This window comes from Haliaeetus leucocephalus, unplaced genomic scaffold (assembly GCF_000737465.1).
Source record: "Haliaeetus leucocephalus isolate CR32 unplaced genomic scaffold, Haliaeetus_leucocephalus-4.0 Scaffold144, whole genome shotgun sequence".
NCBI classification, from domain to species: Eukaryota; Metazoa; Chordata; class Aves; order Accipitriformes; family Accipitridae; genus Haliaeetus; species Haliaeetus leucocephalus.
Window position 1 is genome coordinate 2,674,808 of NW_010972580.1, and position 27,135 is coordinate 2,701,942.

At 45.4% G+C, this 27,135-nt stretch overlaps 1 protein-coding gene across 3 annotated transcripts in view; it reads left to right on the top strand.

Annotated features, from left to right (window-relative positions):
* KANSL1 (KAT8 regulatory NSL complex subunit 1) overlaps positions 1-27,135 on the top strand; it is a 98,806-nt gene that overhangs the window by 60,720 nt on the left and 10,951 nt on the right. For 2 of the 3 annotated variants that reach the window (XM_010561401.1, XM_010561402.1), the window contains exons 3-7: positions 9,074-9,215; positions 14,357-14,461; positions 19,530-19,645; positions 21,152-21,347; positions 24,343-24,508. In XM_010561401.1, coding sequence (XP_010559703.1) covers positions 9,074-9,215; positions 14,357-14,461; positions 19,530-19,645; positions 21,152-21,347; positions 24,343-24,508 — 725 coding nt within the window. The remainder of the gene's footprint in view (positions 1-9,073; positions 9,216-14,356; positions 14,462-19,529; positions 19,646-21,151; positions 21,348-24,342; positions 24,509-27,135) is intronic. The other variant, XM_010561403.1, reaches the window with a different exon arrangement.

The window sequence follows — 27,135 nt, forward strand, 5'->3', positions numbered from 1 at the left end:
CCTCCCCCCCCTCCCCCCCCCCCCCAATTGTTTCACTTTGGAATTTTTAATTTCCCTCTTTGTTTCTCCTTCTGTAGGTCTGTTTGTGGATTGAGTTTTGTACCTGTCCAAGAGTTTTCTTGGGTCCTTGGGCTGCACTTACCTTCTGCTAGGAAGGGATTTGGGGATATTTTTGGGAGAGAAACTGCCATGAGAGTGTGGCCTGGGGCAAAGGCTTTGGCTGCAGCAGTAAGAAGGGAGAAAGCAAGAAATTAACTCTAGTATGGAGGATTGCCTCGGGTTGAGGGGCTGCTGGGACCCATGGTTCTACACCAGTGTTGAGCCGTGGGCTAGACACTGATTCTGCAACTGGAGTGTTAGAAATTTGGGTTCTGCTGTATGCACTTGCCACAGGCTGTGCGGTCTCGTCCTGCCATAATTTCTATGCAGGAGTTCAGGCATCTTTTAGTGGCTGGCCGGGCCAATTTTTTTTTTTTCTTCTTTTCTTTTCTTTTTTTTTCTTTTTTAATAGAAATGAACTAGAGATGCCAAAACAAACCTTTCATATCCTGATCCGAGTGATGGCTGCTCTGTAGACAAAGCATTGCATGCTGTGGCCGGTGGAGTGGTTTGGATGGTTCCCTATCATCAAAAAGGAGGGCAGTTGTGATCTGCTTTATTTGAATGCAAATTATGCATGGCCCCTGGGTTGCTGGCGGCCAGCCAGTGCTGCCCTCTCTCTTGGGCAGAAGCCTGGCATCCTTGCTTAGTCCTGCTCCTCAGCAAAATGCCTTAGGATTTGTGCTCACAAATTTCCCCCAGCAGTGGGGGTTTTTCAGTGAGGAACAGTGGAAATAACTCTTTACTCCCAGCCTCTAGAGGTCTTCATTTTTTCTGAATACGGGAATGAATGAACTGAGTTGAGGTTTGAACTAGATTTAGATTAGTGCTGAGCACATGCTGTGAATAGAAGAGCCCTTCAGAAGCTGATGTTTCTGTCCACAGGGTGGGGGCGGGTGTTCAGCTGAACAAATTGTTCACTTTGGCTTCTTCGCAGGCAGAAATGTTATGATCGGCTAATGAGATTGTTCTTGAGCCTTGTGGGGTTTTCTCTTCCTCCTTTGGAGCTGTCATGCAAGTGTATTTCGGAGATTTTAACTCATAGATCTGGTTTTGCACTGGTCTTAAAAAGAAGGTATAAAAGCTTGGTGGTCTGTTGTAGAGGGTTAGAGCAGAGGAATGAATTTTAAGACTATATGGGGACAGGAGCAAACTAGAAAAATAGCAGCTGAGTCGGGTGCAAATCTCTTCTTTTAGTGAGGCACAATTAAAGATCATGAGAGCAATTGAAAAAGTTGCAAAGTAGTTGCAAATTTGAAAAGTAGTGCTTGGGGGATGAAGCTTAGAATATTGTTGTCAAAATTGTGTATGTGAGCAGAGCACATGGCTTTTTACTTGGGCTTGTCCTGGGTTCCCAGGGTGTGTAAGCCTTGTAAATGCTGTGCCTAGCATGGACTCTGAAAGCAAGTGTCCTGATGTTTTACTTCATTTTCAGTACTGACATTTGAGCCCCTCAAAAGATGAGCAGAGAAAGGGAGTGGGGAGCTTTTTTTAACCTAGTTTTAATGCTAATGTTTTTCAGTTTCCGGTGAATCAACAGGAGTTGATTTAACCTTAAGATGTCTCTTGGCATCCCGCTATTGTTCAGGATTAGGCATTGTACCAGTATGGACATGAAGCATTGCATCGCATTCGTACTACTAAACTTTGCCCTGGGGCTGCTGCCTTGTGGTAGGTAATGCAAGGAAAGCAGGCAGAATTAATATGGACGATTTGCCCTTTAATAGAGTTGACAGCTGAATGTCATAAACTGTCATATTTGAAACTGCTTTTGTGGTCTGTTGGCAGGTTTTGTCCCTGCTGAAAATCCCAGGTGGAAATGGGAACTCAGCTCTGGTGTGCACTGTTTTTGTTTGCTGTAGCTGGCAGCAAGATCCCTCTTCTAGTTAAGAACAGTGAATTGCATCAAGTGCTGGTACTTGGGCAGCTCTCAGGAAGGCACGAAGTGCACCTCTGAGCATTTTGGCAGTGGTGGGACGTGTTGAGTACAGAGCTGGGAAGAGGAAGGCAGCTTGTGCAGAGATTTTGGAGCAGAATCAAAATTCAGGATGGGACTGTGGCTTCCTGCAGTTGCAAATTGGCTGGCATAGTCTGAGAGATGTGTGTAACTGATGATGAGATCATGCACGTGTATTTTTTCTTGGTTCCTCAGGGAGAGGACAAGTGCATGAAGGGCCATATGAGGCCAAAAGCAGGTTGTTACCAATCCAGAGCCAACCAGCTGGGATGTTAGGAGCAGTTCATGGCAAACCAGTAGCACCCAGCCTGTTTTTCTGACAACCCCCCCAACAGAGCCAAAACCTGGTAGACCCACAAGGGATGAATGTGGACAGCATCTCCAGAACAAACCCAGGTTTTCAGTGTGGGCCGTGCCTTTGGTGGGAAAGGATGTGGTGTGCTGGGGTGGGACTCCAGCAAGTCAACATGGGGGGTGGGATCAGACAATCCAAGAAAAGGAGAATTTGGCCATATAGCACAAGAGTGTTTCAAGATAGAGACCTCCGTGAAGAACCAGCTCCGTGCAGACAGTCTTGCAGAGGAAGCTCCGTGGGATATTGTTCTACAATCTCCACTCCCTTTCTTCTCCCTCAAATAGTGAAATGTTGACCCAGCTGTGTCTTGGCTGGGTGTTAAGAGACTAAATCCTTCTCCCCACAGCATGGCACATTCAGGATTGTCAAAGTGGAGCCCCAGTTGTGGGTCATCTGGCAAACATCTCCTGATTCCCAGTTCTGAAGCCTCATTTGGTGGACAGATACTTAATTGTCTTATTCAAGAAATGTCCTATACTGTACCTCTTGGGGTCTGTCCTAATGCCATGGTGAGCCTCCTACGTGAAATCACCTAACACCTTTCCAGCTTGCCTCTGGCAGGTGAGAGAGGCTGAGGTTGTGTGTCTTTTGGGGGAAGGTCTTGAAATCTGGGGCTTTGGACTAGACCTGGTGATCTTCGGTGATTTCTTCCATCGAAAGCTGCATCAGAAGGGGGAGAGTAAATATAGAGCAGCCTCTGTGTTGGTAGGTGACTGCATTTCAGGGGACAGAGAAGCCCCTGGGGATAGGCCAGTAAATAGTGGAGGAGGGGAACCATATGGAAAGTGCCTGGAAAGCCGCAGCTTATTGCCTCGTGTTGCAGCATTAATCTGTATCTGCACTGGGAGAGGCTGGCAGTGTCACAGCCGAGGACTTCCAGATCTGCTGCGTGCCCCTGGGGTGTGCCAGCTCCCCTGCCCTCTGCCCGGCATGGAGGCAGGGCAGCTGTGGTGCAGCAGACCCGGCAGCGCCGTGCAGCTCACCATGGGCTTGTGCTTCATTGCCGAAGGCGTTTTCTGGTTCACTGTGAATCTCTCCCATTGCTATTTCACCGTGCAGGCTGCTTGGCTGTGTGAAAAGTTTTTCAGTGTTCCTGTGTGTCGCATTTCTCTCTCTTTCTGGCATCAACTCTTTCTTTCAGCGCGACCTGTTATTCCTCATTTAACATCAAGATGATTTGGGTTTGCTGAAGTGCACTGGGTGGCAGAAACAATCTCAATCCAGACCCCTGCGGCTGTTTCTCATTCATTATTGCTGACTCCTAGAAGTGGTTCTGATGCATAGTTCCCCTCCAGCCTGTAACTTTCCAATCTGAAATCTTTTAACTTCATTTTTTTGTACTGCTCCGTGTCATTATCAGGATGGTTTAGCAGCAGCTGGTGGATCTGCTCTGTTCACTTTGCAGCTGGGCCTTTAGTAGGGCAGTCTCCTGGTGAAAAATAATTCTGCTAATCTCTAATTCCCTCAGTTTGTTGGTGCCATCTCTGTCCACCCTGTTGGCATTCAGCTGTATGGAGTCAGCAGAAAGCAAGACAGACTGAAGGACAGCAGGGGCTTCTCACTACCAATCGCTTGGTAGAGGGAGGCAACGCAGCTTCTCTGAGGTCCAGAAGAAGCAAAATAAACGTGTGTCTGGTAAGACTTGCTGGTACAAAACCAGCCGGCAGCAGGGAACTCTAATGGGCCGGAATTTCCTCTAAGGCAATATGTAAAACCTGCTCGTGGGAGGAGGGCACGGGTGTGCTGTTCCTTGGAAGTGGAAGTGACAGCTTTGACTTGATTTTTATGCATTGGCTTGGTTTAAGCACGTATCATAGTTGGAGGTTGTATTAGGGAGGGCTTATCTATATGGAACTTGTACAGCTTTTACAGCACCATGGCTGCTGAGATGGCTGAACCGGCTCTAGCACGGGTCGTACCGATGAAAAAACATCGACCAAGGTGTTGCTGTATTCATTGGCAGGGCTGTATTTATATTGCTTATTTAAAAAAAAAATAATGAAATGAGAGCACACGCCCCTTTCTGAAATAGCTGAAGCCAAGCTCTGTGGTGCATGGGGCTGGCTGCCCTGCCCCTTGTGGCTCGCTGGGCCAGCGGGAATGAGTCACCTTTCTGTCCCGTTGGCTCGTCCGCCTCTGAAACGGGGACACTGCTGCCTGGCAGGAGCACCTGGCTGGTGGGTTTTGTTTTCTGGAGTTGACTTTGCCATTTAGGATAACTGATTTTAACCCATAATTGCCTGTTTTTTACTTAAGGGAGGAACTGGAGCCCATCCCAAGCCCAGCCCTTGGGCTGATGTAACACAGGATTTATTTTTTTCCCCCTGCCCTTCTGCAGGCTCATGAAACTAACCGCTGTTTTCTAGGAAGAAGTGTTTACCTCTGAGAATTTGTCATGTTGATAAAGTTTCTTCCTGTAGTTTCCTAAAGGCTGTGTGTTTCTGTTGGAGAGGTGGGCACAGTACAGCACGAGCCTGGCACCATGGGGCAGGAGCTGTTGGCACTGGTTTGAGGCTGCAGCCATAAAGGGCAGGACTTGAGGTCTTCTGCCACGGATGGGGAGAGGTATCCCGTTCTTCCCTCACCCCCTTCCCATGCAGCCCTGCAGCCTCCCACGGTATTTATAACCCTGTGGGCTGAGCTTGGCTCATCTCCCTGCTTGTTCTTCCTCCTCCATCCCAGCCCTCTTGGGCACTTTCCGGGCATGTGCGGGTTTCCTCCGCGCGAGGAGACGTAAGGCTGCTAATTCTGCGCATGCGCAGTATTTGCAATAAGCACCATCTGCTTAAGTTTGCAGGACGCTGTCCTTGTCGGTCAAGCTGAGTGCCACGCCAGCTGGGTGCACGCAGGCGAGGGGCGGCTGTCGCTCCCGTGGCGGCGTCTGCTGTGGGCGCACACCAGTGCCTGCAGAAGGGGAATGAGCCTACCTGGGAAATTGTTTTTTAAAAGGATCGGGCTCCTAAATAATTCATTTTCTGTGCTCTTTCCTGAGCTTACCCTCCTGTCCCAGCTGGAGGGGCTGTCCTGCCCCTGTAGCAGCAGGGTGAGCGGTTTTCCCTTGGAGGATGCAGGATTTAACCGCTTTGCTGCTGGTCACGTTACTCCCTGTGCCAGCTTTGCCTCTTGAAGCACAGGACCACTCTCGGGACAAGCCACGCAGCGCGCTTTCAGCGACACTGCTCTCAGCAGCCATCTGGCCATCCCTTCAGTCTTCGTGTTCAGCTTAATCCAAAACCCATTTTGGGCAAGTGCAATAAACTCCTTTATTAATCATCACGTTAAAGTCCCTAATGTTTAGAAAGAAAGGAAGTGGGTTTCCCTCCCCCCAGAGCAGGGTGTCTGGTTGAGGTTTCAGGTGACTGCTGGTGGTGGCTGCAGCAACTTCAGATCCTGTATTTTGTGCATGGTTGCTACTTTCTAGTGCTAGTCAAGAAAATAATTGATCTTGCAAAATACTTGTATAGAGATTAAAGTTAAAGAAGCTACATGGCTTGTTATCCAAAAGCTGATCTACATGAGGAAAAAACATATATGTTGCTGACAGCACGTTGCAGCAAAGGGTGTAATTGAACAGGCTCTGAAAAAGGCTTAATTCTAAATATAGAGGACCACACTACGCTCAATACTGTTTTGGAAAGTGTGGCTGAGCCATCATTATGTATCTTCCCCTCCTCCACCTATGCCGCAGGGTGTCAGAGGATGAAGTATACGTTACCGTGTTTCGCTTTCTTGGTTTATTTTTGGTTTAAATCCAGTGGGTTTTCTGGGGTAGGATGTGTCCTGATTTTAAGGTAAAGAGCAGGTCTACTGCTGCTTACGCTGCCATGTCACTTAGGAATCTAAATGGGCATAAGGTGTTTTTTATAGTTAATGTCAATTCCTGTGTAATCTGAGCAAAAGAATGAGATGTACTTAATGGAGCAGGCCAGTATTGTTCCAGCAGGTATAGGTGCTTTATAATGTTGCAGAGGCAAGCAAGGGAGCTGGCAGTTTGGAGGTGCTCTCAGCAGCTTATGATATTTCTAAAAACAATTCCCAATGCTACGTGGATTGCCAGAGAGCAAACTGAAGCCTGCTGAGATCTGTCTTGGAGTCCTAAACTTTCTAGGGATCTGGAAAGTCTATTGCATCCACAGATGCTGAAGATGCCATAAAAGCAGACACAGCCATTGCAGGGGTCTTTCCTGGTTTTAAGCTATAAAAACGTTGAACTCTTCTCCAGTGAAATTGTTCTTAGCTTCTGAAATGAGAGTATGGTAGAATTTCACTGAAATTTGGCTGGCAGAGAAGTAATGTGTTCTGGAAAGTCCTGGGGGAAACTGCGATGTGAAAACGCTGTCAATCTTGTGGGTGATTGAGTCAGAGCAGCGCCGCTTTTCTTTTCCAGTGATGCTTAGAGAAACGTCTCTGCGAGATAAGGGAGATCTGCTGCCCAAACACCGCTTTTCTGCCATCGGGTGTCATGGAGGGGATTTCGTGCCATTTAGGCTCAGACTGGAGATCCCTTGTGGGGAGGAGGGACCATAAAGCTTGCAAGGCGTTATCCTTCTTGGAACAGAGTACAGCATGACTGGACCGGAGATCTGGATTAGAGCTGCATGATCGGGTGATGCTGGGGTGGTGTTGGCAACTGCTCAGCCCATTGTAAACCAGATTAACCCTGTGGTCACTCTGCCTTGCTGGTAGGGTATGTCAGACCTTTACCCGGCCTCAGTGCTCAGCTGCCTTTTGTCTCGGGCTCTGCTGACTGTATCCTCAGTGTAACTGATGGAGGATTAAGAGCTGGTCTTGCTGTAGCATCCATCTATAATAAATATGAAAATTTCCACTGAACATAAGATCAGTGTTGATCAAAGTAGAGCAGGCACTTTACACAGGGAAATATTTCAGAGTGAAGGATGTAAGCTCCTAAAGGTGCTTTGAAAATGGTCTTGGAGAGGGCTGTAGGCAGCAGATACAATTACCCATTTCGGTGGAAATCTGGCCTCATCTAAATTGGCACTGAAGCGATGTCGCCCACGCAGCCGGGAGGTCCAGCAATAATATGGAGAACGTGTCGTGTTCTAAATTTGTGGGTTTCGCTTGCAGTTTGAAGGAACCAACTCCTACTTTTCAGGGTATTTCTATTAGCTGATTTGAAACTTGTAATAACCCTGGTGCATTTTTTTGGTTTTGTTTTTTTTTAGGCAAGTGCATTTGGTAGCAGTACGCCTAAATAAGGGCAGATGCATAGGAGGTGTAGATTTTTCTAAGAACTTGATTATTGCTGTTGCTTACCATCTCTGCAGCTGGGGGTGCTTCAGTAGTAAATTTCATTTACCATGTGCTGCTTTTGCTATAATGGCTGGTTTCAGCTTTGAAACGGGTTAATCTCAGCAGAAGACTTATTGGTTAGATTTTGGAAGAAAAATCTGGACATTGCGGTGGTTCCCGTGCCCCGCGTACTCTTGCTGGGTTCAAAAATGCTACAAAAGGAGGGGGAGGTAGACAAAGGGAATTATTTTGTGATTAATTTCTTAACTGCCAAACATGCAGATGTGGCAAAGGTTTTGTGCAGTGGCACTGGATTTGTGCATGCACTTTCTGCTGATGCTTTGTTTCTGCACCACGTTGTGGTTTTTCTTCCTTTCTGGGTAGCCGTAATATTTATCCACCAGAATCAGGATGCTTAGGGTATATTTTCCTAGTATTATGGCTTTTAATGTGGAAGAGCAGAGCCATGGATTTATATGTACCTTTCCATCTTTGTGTTCCTTTCTGCCCTGCAGTGTGGTAGTAGAGAGTAAGGGTGGTTTTGTAACAGTTGACTGTAAAATGCAATGGTATAGTCCATGCACTAGTGAAAGCATGTTTACACTCCTGCAGAACCGTACTTTGTGTTCGCAGCAGAGATAAAGAAGGTAGGAAATCAGTCAAGAGTTGCAAAGTGTGTGGGTTCCCCCATGCACCCACATGTGCTCGCCTTCTCTCGCATTGCGCCTCTGAGCCCTGGAGGAGTCGTTCACTTGGTAATTTTCTGATGTTTTTTCCTGGTTTTGTTTGCTCAGTCAAGCCATCAGATGCAGAAATCAAGTTTACTGTTGCCCGCTTTCCTTTGCAACACCTCGTTGCAGGGGAGCAGCTTGTGCAAGGTGCTGTTAGCTCTGTTGCTTGTCTCCAAACAGTGGTTACTCTTAAAACCAAATGATGGTGTGTTGTGAAACTTGCCACTGAGTTTTAATTGTGGCCATGTGGTATGCGCTGGTTCAGGCGTATTTTGTGACTGATGACAGAGGTCTTTTTTTAAAGAGGCTATGTCGAGGAAGGGAGGGCAGATGGGTTTTATTTTCTCCAAGACTTGGAAAAGTGGGTCTGGCAGATGTGGCCAGGTAGGACTGGAGCTGCTGGTTCAGCTAAGCGTGGAATAAAATCTTAACGCTTGCATAGGCAGGACTTCAATCACTGGGTACCAAAAGTTGTTTTAATATTGCTCTGTGGAGGCATGGCTTTTATAGCACGTCTGTAGTTTGGTTGGTAATTATTAGCAGTGGCTAGATGGTATCAGTCATGCCATTCAGTATGTAGCTTTTGATCTATCTGTCAGTTCTGCTAGGTTTTTTTGTGGACTGTATAATTAAAATCACACTCAAAATAATCCCCCCTTCCCCTCTCTGTTTTTCCAGGAGGCGAAGGGCAGAGTGGAGATGGGCAGCAGACCGTGCAGCCATCGTCAGTCGCTGGAATTGGCTCCAAGCCCATGTCTCGGACCTGGAATACCGAATCCGGCAGCAAACGGACATTTACAAGCAGATTAGAGCCAATAAGGTGAGGACCAGGAGTGTGTTTGGATACGTCTGATTTTGCTTTGTCTGCCGCCTAATTGGTCTCTCTTCTGATGCAGCGGGGAGTACATCTGCAAAGCCTGATGCTTCCCCCCCCACCCCCCGCATCTCTCAAAAAGCATATTGCACAGTTGTGACTAATTGTAATGTTATTTGGCATGGGCTGAGTGTAATTCTTTTCCCTGGTTCAATACGGTAACATGAAGAGAGTAATACCTTACTTGAAAGTCAGGCTTGCTGTTCCCCATCATTTGAGCCTTTGTCTTTTTTATTTGATTTTTTTTTTTTTTTTTTTAATATCTTCCCGTTCTTTCTTTTCGGGAGTAGCTGAAGATGGGGATAAGGAACAACCTAACAAGAGACTTACGGGGGAAGGGAGGGGACCGTTGAGGAAGTTAGCTTCAGATGCTATCACATAGCACAGGCTTAAAATTGAGTCTGTATCATAAAAAAAGACTGTTTCTAGGTGATGACCTTTCTCTGTGGAAGGAATTATTTTTTCAGACTTGCTCTCAGATGGCGGGAGAGCGGGGGAGAGCAGAGAAGGGATGAGGAAGGAATTGTTACTGAGACTTGTTCAGGCATGCACGTCTAAATGTCAGGCCTTGGAGGGAGGAAAGTCTGGAGTTTGTAGCAAGAAGGCTTATGGTATTGCATCAACTTACAGATCCTCAGGAATTCAGAGTCTGGCAAACACTTTTCCCAAGATGTGTGGTGCTCTGGGGGTGGCGGGGAGAGAGGCTTCCGGGCGGATAGAAAGCACAGCCAGGGGAGGGAGACTGGACTTTTATGCAGCTATGTAGAAAAACAGGCTAATTGAGTGAGTGAGGGCTATAAATGGCTAGGTGGAAGAGCATGGCTTGCTGAACAGAATACATTACTGAGATTAGAGCAAAAGGTTTCTGGGAAGCGAACTGTATGTCATATTAATGAACCGGTTTCAGAAAGAATCATCTTCCTTCTGTCTTAAGAAAGCCAATCATGCAAGATGGTTTCTAAGATGGTTTCTAAGTATAAAATACAAAATAGCTAAACATTTATATGCTAAAAGTTAAGTAATTGAAGAAATGAGAAAACTCATCTAATGAAGTGGAAGATTCAGTGCTTTCACCAGATGATGACAACTTGACAGACTCGTGAAATGGCCTGATAATGTCTACAAGCATCCCGTATGTTTTTATCTAAGGTTGCAGTCTAGGTCTGAAAGGAGAACATCACGGTATTGTGTCAAAGTTGAAAAGTACATCTGAGGTTTCAGTAAACAGGATGTCATCTTTTTTGATTTGTTCAAACAAAAACTCCTCAACTGCGATAACCTGATACATGAATTGAAGATAAAGCATGCCACTTACAGTGGCAGAAGAATTCAGATGTTGAGGATTTGGTAGTGGCTGTTCTGCGTGAACAAGAAAGCGAGTATCAAATACTCCATCTTTCTAATAGGACTTCGTGGAGATCGCTGCTTGCACCCCGCGGTTGTTGTCTTGGTGTTATCGAGTTCGAGGATGCCTTGTAAAACATGTTCTGTTTTCATCAATGGAAAAACTCAAGTAAGATTCATAAAAGCAGCTTGGGACAAGTGTAGGAGACTAGATAGATGAGTGCATGTTTCAGTAATACAAGAGTCTTACTGGAATGGATTTGGCTTCAAATTGTACAAGGACAGCAATTAAAGAATTTGGAGACACCTTGTTTTTTCTATCAACATAACTCTAACTTATTTGGCCATAAGGAGGTTAAAGTGTAGCTGCTGCAGGAATTCAAAGCTGCTATTCTACTTTATTCTTTTTTTTAGATAAATTACCATTATATGTTAAGGTTTGCATCCCAGTGTACCCTTCAAGAAAGATGCGTTGCTTTGTCAAATCAAAGCAAGAGAAGGACCAGGCAGTTGAAAATAACCTTCTAGTTTGAAGGTACACTGCTGCCTGAGTGTCTCAGCAGTAATTGTGTTTTCAGCACATTTGGATCAGCTCAGCTGGAGCCTGGTGAGATGCGGAGGAAAACAACAAATCAGTGAGCGTGTGTTCAAAGTTAGTTGTAAAGTACTGTGTTTTCTGGTGCTTAAAAATAGCAGGCTATTTTGTGTTGGCTTTGAAGAGCGTGTACAGTTAATTTAAGGGACTGGATATCCATGAAGGTAATAAGGTGGTTTTGTTTCTTTTCACAAATGTGCTTTGTTGGGCCTTTTTGAGATGGGGTGTGGCACGGTGCTCGTCCCCCCCACGCAGACTCTTTGCACCTCCCTGCATGTATGGGTGGCAGATGTTCCATGTTTGGAAAGGAACGAACAGCATTTTTTGTCTCTTTCTGTGTCTCTTATGAGTTTCACTCTTACATGGAATAAGAGGTAAATTAAGATGAAGGGCTTCTGCAGGAATTTTGTGCAGTCGCATACTTGGTTGAAATACAGTGACCAAAACTCCTTAAAGACAGGGTTGTTTTGCACATTGTCTTTACAGATCCAGGTTCAACTTGTTCCCAGACCATCCGAGATGGGTTCGCTGTGTTCCCTTCAAGCTTTTGGTCTGATCTGTGTGCAGCCTGTCCCATGGGGAGGTCTGTGCTCTGGTCCGAGCTGCTGAGTCAAGAGAAACGCGTGATGGGAAGGGTGGGATGGGAATTAGGAGGAGCCTCTTGCTGGAAGAATTTGCAGCTCTCACATGAGTTTCCTGTGTCTGCAGTGGATGTCAGGCGTAGGGTACGATGAAAGATGCTGCTGTCCCTGTGTGGGGCTGTTCAGGGCACTCAGTCTCTTTCTGATGTGTCTTAATGTGTGTCAGTCCTCTTCCTCACCCATTCGTCCCTTGGCAGAAGCTGCTGACTTACAGGACTGTGAGACATCTGAGATCTATCTCTATATCTGTCTCTATCTGAGACCTGTATGATTGACTTCTCACTAATACTGTAATTAGTGATAAAAATGGGAGTTAAAAAGCAGCAAGCTTGCCCATAAATACTGGAGGGGGCCACGCTTTTTTCTTTGTTTTGGAAAATGCTGATGAAACACAAGTATTGTGTGACCTTGGAATAATTCAGATGCATTACTCCTTTCCCTTTCCTGAAAGGGAATTGGAAATTTGATGTTGCCCTTGTAATCCCTCTCTATTATTCAGAAGTGTATAAATAACGGAGATTTAAAACTCTTGGAAGCAAAGCAGATAGCTCAAGCCCTCGGTAGGAAGATGCTGTCCAACTTGCAGGTCTGTAGGTTCATGGAAGCTGTCTTGTGGGCTAGGAGCTGAGAGAGGACAACTGGCGTGCACAGTAGGTTTGGGCAGTGCAGCTTCTGTACGAGGGCACAGAAAACAAATCTGTGACTGTCACAGGGAAGGCTGTGTTAAGCGTTGCCACTGCGTCAAAGTCACCGGTAAAGGGACATACTTCTAAACAAATACCCACAGTATATAGAATTAATTACTGCTCCTTCCTGAGGCATGGAGCAGCTCCCTTCATCCTCTTTCTTTAAACTGAAGGCAGAAGTCGTTGGTGGCTGTTTCTGTTCCTGATGCCCCTGATTCCCCATGTCATTCTCTCGCTGAGCAAATGAGAAGCCGAAGTGCTTTCTGGTTTGTTAAAAGAAGGCAGTTTCCTTGGTTCCAGTTTTGCATTCAGTCCCAGTTTCTCCCTTTTTCACGTCCACTGTCTCCTACAGCTGACATCTGCACATGACTGACCTCTTTGCTGAGGCATGCCTGAGGATGTTTCTAGAAGCAATGGCGAAATGTGATAGGTTGCTTTCAGAGAGGGATCTTTCAAGAGTAGAGGAAAAGCACAGCAGTATTTAGACTTCCAGCCTCTCTTGTCCACTAAACATCCTTCTGAGATGCCAGAAAACTCTAGAAAATCGTCATCATGTTTATTCTAGAAGCTAGCTACTCCCTCATTGCTGGTCAGAGGCCAGGTACAGTTGTATTTAGTTTATGAACTGTTTTTAAATAAAGTATCACTGAACTATGAGCTAGCCCATAGTTCTGGAAAGCCAGCAATCTGTGGTGTAGAAGATTGTGTCAGGGCATAAGATCAGCCTTACAAGAGACTTCAGTGGCCATGTGCCATGGCATCAGTTGTTCATGCAGTTATATGTAAGGTCTGACTTTGTGAGCTTTGAGGGAAGCCTTGTAGCACTCTCCTCTCTCCAGATAATGTGTCCAGGTTCCCTTCCAGGCTCACTTTCTTGTGATATACCGTGCAACCTCCAAAATTATTTTAGATGACTGATCTGCCTGTTAATCTGAGCAGCCCTTTCCCTAGCTCCTTGTCTGAGTGATCACAAACTTGTTCTGACTTGTCTTTGTCCTGGCTTGTCTTTGTCCTGGACTATATTCATGGCCTGTAGGTTCCACCAGCTCTCTAATCCCTTGCACATTTTACTCTGCTTTGTTGTTATATAGCTCAGAATCTACATAATTATAATGATTTTACTTCGTGTTGTTCAGAGAGAAGGCAGTTCTGCCTTTAGAGTGAACTTCGCTTAGAGTAAAACATAAACAGGACAACATATGTTAAGCCTGATAAAACAGTGCTCTGCCACTGTGCTTTGTCCCGCTAGGGTTACAGCAATGGCTTGTTTATCAGTGTTTTTCTTTTCTTACTGAATTTTGTGAATATCACTTCTTTGAAAAAATCTGCTCAGAGTAACAAGATTGACTGTAGATTTTTGGCACGCGCTCAAAATTGTTTGCTTGGCTGTGGTGGCGAGTTCCACTTTGTACTATGAAAGCAGTCGTTTCCTGCTCTGCACTACAGCAAAACGTTCTCTTTGGTTTTGCTGGCATGCAGCTTGCTGAACCTCCATGTGCGGGAGGAGGGGAAGGGATGGGAAGTGGGATGGCACCAGCATTTCAGCAGTTTTGCCCGAGAGGGAGCTAACTGTCTACTATTAATGATCTGAAGGCATGTGATCTGGCTTCAGCACTGTCCTTCCCCCTCTGAGTTCAGCTTAGATGTCAGGAAAATCCAGGCAGCAGGGGATTCGGTTTGGCATCATGTCTGAAAAATGCAGTGGGAATGCAAGCCTTGGCTGTGCAATAGTTGTAGTTTCTGGGGGACGATGGATGCGCAGTTTCCTTGCTGAGACTGAAGGACCTGCAGTTAATTCCTGTTCCCTTCCCTCTCTTCCAGGGGCTGATAGTTCTTGGTGAAGCATCACCCCCTGATCCTGCAGTAGATGATGCATCCCGTCCCGTTAGTGCTGAAGTTAAGCTGGAGCCTGGGGCTGACCGGCTGGTAAGTGCCAGCAGCAGAAGTGACTGGGTCCAGATACTTCATGTTCATGAATTTCGGGTAGGGAACATTTGTCCTTTTAAGCTGCCATGGAGAGAGATCCTTGAACCATGTGTCTGGCATGGGACTGGCCTCCTGCAGAAGCACCTCACTGTGGGAACTTCACATGGGAATTGCTGATCTGTTGCTCTGTGTAGCTCACCCCCTCCCAGATTATTTTGGGGTTAATAAACGATAGGATTTAAACACCTTTTAGAACAGAGTTCCTTGGGGTACCTTTGTAATATGCATTAGCATTTTGTGAAGCTTAAAAATCCTAACTAATCCTTTCCCTGTAGCAAAAAAGTACCTCAAACTGAGAGCAGCACAATTAGCAAAGGCTTCTGAAGATGTGGCTATTAATATCTGCCTGAGTGTTACCCCTTGGAAGGGGAACTAATGATTTCAGTGAGATGCACTGGAAACTATGCAGAGTGCCAGGTATTTATTATTTAATGCAGAAATGTAGGCCACAGACTAAAGGCTTGATCGTACTGTTCAGCCTGGCTGTGATTACTTTTGATCCTGTGGGACACATTGACGTATTAAAATAGAGGATTTTGAAGTTGTGGTGTAGTACTAAGAGAAGCTTCACTGCAATGGAGTGCTTGAGTTTCATAGACTAATATTCAATGTAGTTGATACAGATAAAAAACTTACCTAGAAGTGACTGTAAAATTGTATTTTGAGTGTTTTCTCCTATCACTGGCAAGACTTTGTCAGAGTTTTCCTGATACTGAATGATAATATGAAATACTGTGAAATTTTTCAACGCCGGACCGCAAAGGGGTTATTACAGGTGATTGTAATAAAATGTCTCCTCGCTTGACACTGGCTTTCAGATGTGCATTTGGAATTTAAGTCTTTAATTAGCAGATTAGCTGAGCCCAAAACTCTGCTGTGTAATTTGGTACAATGAACAGGCTTTGCTCACAGCTGAAATAGTAGATGGTCCTTCACATGAACACAGAGCCACGCTGGAGGAGCGACGGGAGGCTGGAGAGCCAGGATGACAGGGGCTGCTACAGATCATGATTGAATCACAAGCATTACGCAGTGTCTGGTTTTGAACAGTGATGTCCGTCTGTCATATGGCCCCCCCTTTTCATGCTTTAACCCAAAAAGCGCTTGGAGAATAATAAACAAGCACAGTGACAGCGTGCTCCGATTCGCTTCAGAAATAGCAAGCTCCCGCACTGATGAATTGGCTGTTATTTGGGAGCTAATCTGTAAATGGCAGGCTGATAATGGAGATAAATGATCAAATTTAACAGTGATAGGAAGAATATTTTTTTCCTTATCTGTTTTAAATCAAGATGTTTATCTGACATGAGTGTATTTTCAACCTGGGAATCTGCAGATGGAAGGACTGTGTCCCACCTGACTTTGTCCCTACATATAAAAGACATTTTCCATATACTTACAATATCATCACATTGTCCTTTTTTAGATTGTTTTAGACATTATCTCTGTATGTATAGAGTAGAAGACGTCTGTAGATTTCTGATGTATGGAAAAGAAAATGCTTGCTTGGCCGGTGCTGTCTGGTTTTGCTGCTCACAGCCACCTCACTGTTGCTGTGTTTACTCATTTCCTGCATTGTCCCTTTTTTCATCCCTTTCACCTGGGGTGAGCTCTTCAGACAGAGACTTCTGTTACTGCAGTGCTTGTGCGATGGAGATCCGATCTGTCTTAAAGGTCTTGGAGGTAACAGTGAGACAAATAATAGATACTGAGAGCAGTGAAGAGCAACATTTTAGGTGTAAAGCAGGCTGCAGTTTCCTACTTGGCACCTTCTCGTGGCTACTCCTGCAGCCATGCTTGCCATCTTGGAGGGTAACTCCTCCTGAAAAGGTCTTTTTATTCCCCTTCCACACATGGCTGCTGGTGGACACACACATCACTCCATGCTGCTAGCTTCTCTGCAGCAGTGCTGGAGGTGTCAGCCACCAGAAACACTGCCTCCAGGCACCCAGCTTCTACACCCTCCTGCTGGAGGGTTTGTGCTTAATCAGACTTGCTCGTAAGGGTGGGGTGTTGAGTCAGAGCCTTGATCTGCTCAGAGCCAGAGATTAGCCCAGAGACCATTCCTGTTGCGTTAGGACACTTACTGGAAGGGTATCTCTTGGGCCTCTTCTGGAGAGGTGCTTATCATTTTGGCACTCTTTGGGCTGCTTCAAATTAGACTTTTGGGGTTTTTGCCTTCCCCACCCTCCCCAAACTGGCGGAGTAAGAGACAGGTCTGCAACGTGGAGTAAGGGGAGGAATTCATCCTGTCTCACCCCCAGCTCCTTTTTGGATCTCATCCACTAATGGGTACCTCCTTTGGCTGGTGTGAATGCAGGATACGTGTCCTCGGGCACCAGCTTGATATGTGGGATGTGGCTGATAAGCCTTAGGAGGAGTTAATCCCATTGTCAGTGGAGGGAGGGGCTTTGCAAAGAAGGCCTGGGAATGTCTGTTGGGAACTGGAAGCTCAGTATGTGAATAAATATTTTTGCCTGAAGATGGGAATAACATGAAGAAGAACATGAAGAAATATCTCGACTTGTTGATATTGGTTCATTGCTTGTATTGCTAATCTAGCAAGGGGGGTGCACTTAAAATTTTTAATAGTAAATGAGAAAAGATACTGACGGAGTGGCTTGGTAAGGCTTTTCCCTGCATTAGGGGTTTGTATCTACTAATAGGTGAATGTCTGAACCTGTCTGGTTTTGTTAGGGTTTTTTGGGAATAGGGGGGACATTTGTTGGGTCGTGACTACCTGCCAGCACACAGCTTCTTTACTGCTGTGAGAGCCCCTGGTAGTCTGCAGGCTCCTGGTTTCATGTGCAACAAGCAGGTGTGCTAAAGCTGAATCTTTGACGCCCTTCCCCAAGAGTCCTAGGGATCCTAAAGACCTGAACTTCCAGACCCCAGGCATAACCAAAACACAGAGAAGAGCTCAGTCCTGAGCATCAATGTGATCCCGGTGTGATGAATGCTCCTCTGGATCCCAGCCTGGCTGCCCAGCCAGCCCTGGAGGAAGGCACGGCGTCGGGGGGTGCATCCAGGAGGAGCTGGTGCAATAGCTCTGCCTCTGCTCTGAACGCTGGAGATGTCAGCTCTTGCAGTCCTGCTCGTTGCCCCATTGCTCCTGTCAGAGCCTTGTTAGGGTACACCCATCTTCAGTGTGATAAGGTGAGCCTGGGCTGTTTCTGATAAATAGACTTTGGACTGATGCTTTCCAGCTCCTCCGCAGGAAGCAGCGGGGTCACCCTCTATTCCTATCTTGAACCGCCAAGCCGGAGATAGCTCTTGGAGAAGAGGTTCCTCCTTTAAGACCCTTTCTGGAGAAGAAAATAAATACCCTATTTCAAAAGAGCTTATGAGTCATGTGTACCCGCCCTCCTGAACTGTGGGTGCCTCCGGCGGAGGTGTCATGTGAAGGCTCAGCCTTGCCAAGTCTCTGGAAACCAGAGGGAAAACGTTGAGCTCCTGCACTGGCTTCACCTTGCCAGGGTGACGCGTTGTGCTTGCCTAACACTTCTGGCGCGATCTGATCTTGCCCCTATGTCTGTGCGCTCAGATCAAGTGTCAGAGACAAGCCTGTCGGTCTGATCCTGTCTCTGCTCCCCCCCGGGAGAAACGTCTTTTTTAGCAGAAGTGTAGAAAACCCAGCAAAGTTCCCCAAACAGGCAACAGGCAGAAGTTGTCTGTGTTGTTAGAAGTTGCTCTTCCCTTGGTGAGTCAGGTCTCTGCTATTCTGGAAACCGTTAGTCCAGCACTGCCATAGCCTGATTTTAGTTGTTCATTGAGTTGGGGGAGTGAATGCAGGGAAGATTTTAATCAGCGCAATACAGATACTTTTGAGATGGAGTATGTGACAAGCAGGGGGGCTGGCTGGCCATCTGTGTAGATAAGTCAGACCTTTTCTTTTGTCTTTTTTACTAGTACTTGAACTGCACCACCACCCTTGTGTGCACGAAAGGGGAAACCCAGCTAGAGAGATACTGGCAGTGAGTGTAGGAAGTGCTGCACGAAGGAAGAAACGAAGTTTAACCCCAGGGAGGAGGAAGAGTGTGTCTGAAAACAAAAAGAAGGGGCTGCAGGGATGAAACTGGGGGCGATGAGTGCCAGGGGTATGAAGATCCTGGACTGTGCCGGCACCTGCTGGGGTGGAGAGCAGGAATGTCACTGGCAGGAGGTATACAAAGCCAGTGTGTCCTTGGAAGCTGCGGTGACAGTACCCCCTGTTGAGGCCACTTGCAGGGCAGTGGGCGATGGGCATTGTTCAGTGCTGCAGCCACACAGTAACTGCCGCTCGCTGCAGAGCAAGGGGATTTGTATTTCAGACCTAAGGCATAAGGGATTGGGGAGCTCTGTGTCTTTAGCTTATTTTTTACTTACTTTTCCTCTGCCAGAAAGGTTTTTCCAGCTTTGTGTTTATCAGGCAGTTTTAGCTTTATAGGGTTGGCCTGCTTATATCCAAAAACCACAGCTTGTGTGCATACTCATTTAAAATACTTTTTAAAGTGCTATTTGGACTATGTTTGCACAGGTATTTAGTTAATGCAAATTCAGTTTTGCAAGTCTGTTCTCCTCTCCCTCTTCTCCTGTTTTCCCCCAAAGTGCTTAGACAAGAGCTTGCAGCCGTGTGGCTTAGAGCACAGCATCAAACTTCTGAAGATGCCTGCGAGGTTTACAGGTGGTTATGAACTTGTTTGCACTATTGAGACAAAATGCTAAAATCTCCTTAAAGACCTCAGCCTTTCATGCTCCTCAGTGGTTGCCTGGGGGGAATTGAAGTCCTTTGGTTCTTGCATTGAAAGCGCTGTTCTGTATCCATCCTCTTGCCAGAGCTGCTCCCTAAGAAGTCCATACGTCTCCAGTCTCCTGTTCACATAGTGACTTCTGAACCCTTGTTTTGAAGTCCTGTGTGGAAACCCATGGCTACAGTGCAGAGTCCTCAACTAGAAATGGGGAATAAGAAAGTTGTGGCTATTTAAGAAGCTTTTTTTATTAATTTATGATCTTTCTCGTCCTTCCTTAGAGTGTTTCTGGATCCCAGCCACTAGAGAACTCGGGTATTTCTGCTGCAAATACTCCTGAATCCCATCCCGCCAAGCCCTGTGGAGCACCAAGACCCGTCAATGGAGTTATTAACACGTAAGCTGCTTGCATATTATGAGAAGAGTCTGATTTTTATGATCTTTACAAAGTCCCACTGGAAACCAACCTGTAACGTGCTGGTTGGTAGTAACTGGGTTGGTAACAGTGTAAATGGTCTCTTTTTTAAAAAAGCATGGTAGTAGATCATGCTTGGAAACACTCTGGAGGAGATTGCTTGCTTGAGGTTTTCTGCTGCATTGTTTTTCTGAAAATGGTATTAAACTGAGCTGTGTTTACATGAACAAGCCCTGCAGGCAACCATGCAATGAGCATGTTCAAAACTGTTTCTTTATGGGTATTTTTAATACACTTGCAAATTGTATGATTCAAAGGTACTGGTGGCCCGCTTGCAATTCTTTTGCAGAAGTATATGTAACCACCGGCCCACTTTTCTGGAGGTACTGAGGTACCCAAATCCTATTGATTTTGGGAGTAAGACTTTCTAAATTCTTTGTTTCTCCAGGCTGTTTCTGTTGAGAAAGTCTTTAAGTGGGTAAATGGAAACAAGTGAAAGAAATTCTCCTGTGCTACAGGATGATTTCAGGGTTAAACCGCTTGAAAACGCTTGAACACGTGGTGCTTCAAAGTTCTGAGAGTGGCTAGAGAAGCATTGCCGGAACCATTGCACTTGCTTAGTACCTTGCGGAGGGAGGGATGCTGCACTAGTGCAGTGTGAGCAAGTGTAGAAAGCACCAATCCACTAACTCATTGCTACAGCTGAAACACTGCAGGCTATAACAGAGCCCTTTATATCCCTGTAGCCTTTGAACTGCAGAGCCTTAGACCACAGGGCTTTAATGTTTCACATTTTTAGAAATTAAACACTTGTAAAATATACATGAAAAAGTTACGTAGATGAAGAGCTGCGCTGGTATTTGGTAGGTGCCATGGTGTATTGATGCCACGGTAGGGCAGGGTTACTGCATGTGGACAGAAAAATCCTTTGTATGTAAAGCAGAAAGGTTAGTGTTAACCTTGCACCTTTCTGGTGTCACCACTGAGAGTTGTTAGAGGTATAGTTCTCAAATATGAATCAGAATCGAGTTTACATTGAGGTTAAATATTTTTTCTAGAAAATTATGTTCTCTGTCTTGTGCTCCCTGGCATTTAGACTCCTGAGAACCTGTTGTATTAAGATACCCTGAACTGTAATTTTAAGGGATGCTGAATTCTAGGATAAAAGCTGTTCAGGTCTAGAGTGGCTTTTGGTCTTGCTCTGTGTTCGGCTTTACATGCTATTTTTTGTTCAGAACCTCCAAAGGTATTTTTTTAAAGGATCAGTGGTGGGAGAGTGTGGAAAGTGACCAAAGTAAAAGCAAAAATTAGAGTTGGCTTAATAAAAGTTACTGCCTCATGAAACTGCAATGCTTTAAACTCAGCTTAGAGTGTTTGCTAAGATCTGAATCGTGAACCTGGCTGGTACTGCTGGGTAAGTGGGATGGTTGAATGAGTAACAGTATCTTTCTTACTCTCCTCTCCTCTACCTCTTCTCTTCTCGGGCAGTCTTCAGCCTGGCCTGGCAGAACATGCTCAGGGAGATGGCCAGGAAGCTGAGGAGCTCTTGCATAAAAAGCAACGACTGAACATGGTTTCTTCATCTTCGGATGGAACGTGTGTAGCAGCTCGCACTCGCCCAGTACTGAGCTGTAAGAAGCGACGGCTTGTTCGACCTAGCAGCATTATGCCCCTTTCCAAAAAGGTTAGTGCTGTTTGTTTTTTTGATGCAGTATATAGCTAAAGCTCCACACCAAAGAGCCTAATGTACTGATGCGTTGGTCCAGTGTGCCTTTGCTTTTTGCATGAAGGGATCTCCCTGCTTTGGGAACATTTGTGGTTATTAAGACAGGAAAAATAATGGGGAGGAAGAGGACAGTGAGGCTTCAAAGGCTGTTGGAGAAATGAAGCTTTTAATTTGTTGGAAGACTTTTATTAGCTGTCACTGAGGAGGGGAGATACTGAACTCTGATGTGGGTTTTCTTTTCTAAAATCAACCAGTCTGAGGTGAACTTCAGGCTGGGTAGTTCAATATGGCACAGTCTGAGCAATTGAAAGAAGCTCTGAAAAGTCAAGTATCAGGAAACCTTAACTCTGAGCACAGGAATTAACACAGCCCCAGGAACTCGCTGCTACTTGCTCAAAGAAAAACTACAGTTGTCTGACCAGGCATATGTGGGATGTCTTGCAAAAGGCTTGCCAAGGTGATCGTGTTCACTTCCGCTGCTTAAGTTTGGAAATTGCTGAATGCCATGACTGTTCCTGGTTTTGTTTTCTTCTTTTTTCTTTTTTTATTTTATATTCCTCTGCCTTATGCAGAATTCAGTTAAGTGGAAATACTGTTTATTGCCTGTATGAGGAAAGGTCGTGCTTCATTAAATTTCTCTTAGGAATGCCATAAACTGTCAGCTGGAGGATAGATAGTTAGAAGTTGAGGGAATAAGGACCTTTTTTGTGCATGCAGCTTTCATGATTGCGGAACCATAGATGGCAAAAAGCCACTTACCTTTGAGTTAAAGTGTTTCAAGTCAAACTTTACCCCAAAGGTTCAGGGGTTTTCGCTCTGTAGGTGCTGGAGTTTTAAAGAGAAGCTCAAAAGGCAACATTTTTCTGAGCAAAGTAGATTCTCACTCAGCTGAGTTAGCTTAAACTGATTACTTGTTTGCAGTTTCATCTGGGGTATTTCTGGTAGAGCTCTGCAGTGACAGCTTGGAAGATCTTCAGTGATTTGGAAGTTTATGAACCATCTCATAGGTGATGCTGACTTGTGCACTCAGTGTTTGAAGAAATAGCTGTTAGTTTTGTGTTAGGTCTTGACTGTAGTCATCAAATACATCTGATAATCAGAGGTGGTTCAGAAGAGCAATTCCAAAGGATGGACGGTGTGCCAGATAGCAGAGGATTTCTGTGGACTCCTCCAGTTATTCAAGAGAAAGCTGGGTGATGGCTAGGTCATTGTCCAGACATACCATGTCCAGTTGACCACACTCTTCTGTCTAGCACAAAGTGGTTGTGGATTGCTGCGACCAGAAATCACAACCAGGAGAGTTCACTGCTTCAACAGAGATCATCCATAAGTGTGCCTACTGTTTTAAAAAATCTGAATACAACATCACTTGAAATTTTTAACTTGGGAGATGTCCTGTAGGAAAGAAAAGTGGCTTAAAGGTTGAGTGGGACTGTAGTCTGCATTGGGTTGGAAACAGGACTGGTCTTGTGGAACAGGATGGGAAGGGGTCTCCTGCAGTCACCCGCAGCATCCCCATGCCTCAGAGCAGACTGGTTTATCCTTATACTGTGCCAGGTGGTTTGTCTAAACCTCCTTAGGCAAGTTATTTGAGTGCTTAGCTAGTTTTGTCCAAACAAACCAAACTTTCTAATATAAGCTGCCTTGGCTGCCATTTAAAGTCATTACTAGTAGTCCAAGTCCTGGTGTAGACTGGTCAGCTCCCCTAGTCGCTTCAGAAGCTCTCCCTGAAGTGTGAAAGTTGATGTGGTAATTCTTAATATGGTCACCTGTACACTAAACACACCATGGGTCTTTCTGATTTTGCACATAGGATGGGTTTTTTTACCTTGTAATTTTTTTGTTGTTTTCCTCTCTGTTTGATGCTTGCATTTCTTAAATACGTGCCCAAAACTGGGTGCAGCCCTCCAGCTCACATGTTAGCAATGCTGAGCAGAGTGGCAGGATTACCTCATGTGTGTTGCACAGGCGTCCTGTTTATAAAGCCCTGTGGGGTGTTAATTCTCAGTAATGGTACAACACTGCTGATTCATGCTCATTTTCTGATCCATAACAACCACCAGATCCTCTGGGCAGAACTGCTGCTCAGTTACCTCTTCCTCCTCTTCACTGGGCACTGAAGTGTCCACTTGTTCCATTTGCCCTCAGTGAATTACATTTGATTTATTTTAGATCATTTCTCTTAATTTGTAACCATGAGTGGGTTTCCAGCTCTTTCCTTCAAGGTGCTTGCAGCCCTTCCCAGTTCTAGTGTTATTTGCTAAGGCTTAAGGATATTATCTCTTCCATCATTCATATCATTAATGGAAATTATTTGAGTAATACTAGACTCAGGACAGACTTCTGCATGATCCAGTTTGATACGTCTTTCCATTTTGATGGGGAATCATAGTTTGCTGTCTCTGTATGGGATTTACATCCAGTTGTGCATCCTACAGTGGTTTCATATAAATGAAGTTTATATAAAGTCCATAAATCTGTGAACTGAAAAGTCTGTCCTGGTTTAAGAAACAAGGTTGAAAAACACCTTTTTTCACCCTGTAAAGATGTCCCTGTAAGTGTCAGCTCTTGGCATATAGTCATGGCTCTCTGACCCATCTGAACTCAAAAAGGCTTTTTTTCCCTCTCTGACAACTGAATTGTGCTGCCTCATGATTTTTATAAATGAGGTTTCAACCTATATAAAATTAAACACTTTTAGTCAAATTTAGTAGATGTTAAACTGTCTTTGGTGGTGAGTAGTAGTTTTCAGTTGTGTTTATGCAAAGTGAAAGTGTCCTTTTATGAGTCCAGACTAAATGAACAGGTTTTACACAAGGTATTAAAAAAAACCCCAAAACAACAGCCTTTAGGATGTTTTTTATGAGCTGTCAAAGGGGAACATGTGAAGAGAGCCCTTAGTTAGACACCTTGACCTCTGATATGTTCACACTATTCTCTGTCCCCTTTCCAGGTCCATCGTAATACCCTGGTGCGATGTAGCTGTGATGTGAACCCTTCATGTGCTCTGTGTGGCACTCGAAGCTCGACGACTCTGGAAATCCAGTATGATGCCCCTTTGCTGGAGCGCCTCTCCCAACTGGACTCATGTGTTCATCCTGTCTTATCATTCCCAGACGGTAAGCACAGCACCCACAAAGCTGCCAGGGTTATTGTGAAACTGGTCCTGAGATGGGTTGCAAGGGATGCTTGGAGGTGCTCCAGAGCCTCCTCATGCATCTTGGGCTTCCAGAGGAAGTGCAGATGTGCTTGGGTATGACCAAGTTTGTTGGTCTGCAGGTATTTTTAGGAGTAGAGCATTTACTGGAGTGAAGGGTCTGGGAAAGCCTGAAGGCTGCTCTGCTATAAATCTGTGTTATGGGAACCTGACCTGGAGCATCACTGGGGGTGGAGAAACCAAGCAGTGCCTGGGAGTCTGTACTGGGACAGACCTGGGTCTTAGGCTGGTGGTTTTGTTGCTGTAAACCACTTGAGAAATACTTGCTTCCGTAGAGTTTATTCGTCTGTATAAAATTATATGTGGAATGGTTTAAGTCACCGGAAATCGTTTTGACCTTGTAAGGAATTATAAATGATCTTCTGTGGTTCAGAGGGTACAGTAAGAAGGGATGTTCCCGTTAAGGCACTCGTTTCCCTGTGTTACGGTATCAGGGTTAATCATCATTAAAGTAATAACTAACCAACCCTGACTGTAGGGTGTTCACAGATTTCATGTATAGGGACTTTTCCCAAGGGAAAAGAAGTAGTTTCCAGAGTCTTTTGCTTCCTAAGCTGCCAGATTAAATACAAGCCTGTTCTTTGACCAAAAACTATTGACTTGCATGACATTGATGTCCATCTGTCGTCTTTTTCCTCTGGTCACAAAATATAGAACCACAAATGATAGGAACTGGTACTTTTATCAGGAGAGCCAGGCAGTAAATAGATCATAGTGGTTCCTTTCCTTGGTAGGAGTGTCTGGCTACTTGAGGTGTAAAACACCGCTGGTAATGCTGGGAGGAAGGTGTGTGTCCCTGCTTCTCATGAGGATGTAAAGTGGTTGGTCCAGGTTAAGACACTGCGCTAATCTGTGTGTTTGGGTCTAAATTCCAGCTTTGCACAAACTTTGTGTGACAGTGGGAAATGCATGGAGTGTCTGGGAGCAATTAGTCTGGCATCTTTCACTAGCACTATATTTAAAACAGACCAAAATAGTAAATTGGTGCTATTTTTAAAAACCAAATGTCTCCCCCTCCCTGCCCCAAAGAAACATCTCTGTTAAGGAATGCTAAAGGAACTGAATGCACTGAACTCCTGAAGCAGAAATTTATTTCCTGACTTCACAGCACGTGTAATCCTCTGTCTATAGCGTTAAGTCTAATACCCTAGGAAGTGGTGAGAAAACCTGTTGTGTACTATTGCAACATGGCCACCAGGCAAATTATCTCATCCAGTATTCACTTTCCATTTTCTTAGGGTCAGCTGCAGCCAGTTCACATGGTAAAAGATCCATTCTGGCTGCATGAGATTAAAAATTTTGTTTTTAAAACTATAAAGTGTAAAGCTTAAAACACCTCTACAGAAATACCCATCCCCCCCTCCCCCCTCCTTCAGATTAACCTAGTTTTGCTAGGGTTGCTTTTGGGGGATGGGTATTCTTTTCTATCCAAACAAAAAGCCAGGTAGCGTGTTCAGGTAGGAAAATTACTCTGCCTGGTGTCGTTAGTCTGCATCAAGGTGTCTCCCTGCCTGAGTATTAATCCAGGTTGCTGTTGGTGCTCCCCCATGATTATTTTTGGGGCTCACCTTGAAAGCCAACTGGCTGGGTCGATGGGCAGAGGCTGAATTATGACTTTCTGGAGGAGCTTGTGAGGTTGTTAGATGGAGCCTGGCCTTAGAGCTATGAGCATGTGCTGACTTTCACTTTGAGCCTGTCTCTCTGGGGCTCTCCCGTGCCAGCAGCTGAGGATCTCGGGTGCAGTTTGCCAAGGGCAAAATTGCCAGGCACCCGCAGGAGGAATAAAGATAATTTATTCTTCTGGCAAGTGGGGCGCAGGCATCACGGCTTTTAACCCGTTGGACTTGCGCTTTGTAAGCGCTTTGTCCCCTTCCTTTCAGGTTTTTTTTTTTTTTTTCTGGTTCATCTCATTTCTTGCTGGGAATTTTCAGATGATGTAATAACCTTGGTGGGGAGGATGAGAGCCGGGGCTCTCGGGCTCAGTGTGGTTGCCATCTGCCGGTCCCTGGGAGGCCTGCACCACTCGGCCGAAGAGGAGGAGGAGGAGGAGGGGAGGAGTGATGGTGTCGCTTGCTGCACAGACTATGGTGCAACCAGTGCTGACAGCAGGACAGTGACAAGCCAGCAAATAACTCATTTTCTGCTGACATTCTGCTTGAATTTTTCCCCTCCCTCTGACCTGTCTTCTCCTTCCACAGATGTGGGGGCTGCTGGGTTGGGATGAATTTTCAGGAGAAAGCAAAAAATTGACAGAGAAGAGCCCATTTTCCCAAAGTCAGACCACTTCAACACAGTGATTTTGCAGCCTCGCTGGCCACGTCCTTAAAGGACTGGCTTGGCCCCTCACTCTTTCGCTCCCCAAACCAGTAGTGGTGGCCAAAGAGCTGCTGTTGCACTGTGATAGCCCTTCCTTAGCAAATGGATGGGGCTAAACCAGAGCTTTAACCGTCAAGGTACTTGAAATGCAGCTGTCCTGGCTTTTTCCTGAGAGTCAAATTCCCCCTATTAATAACAGCCGACTCCAGCCCC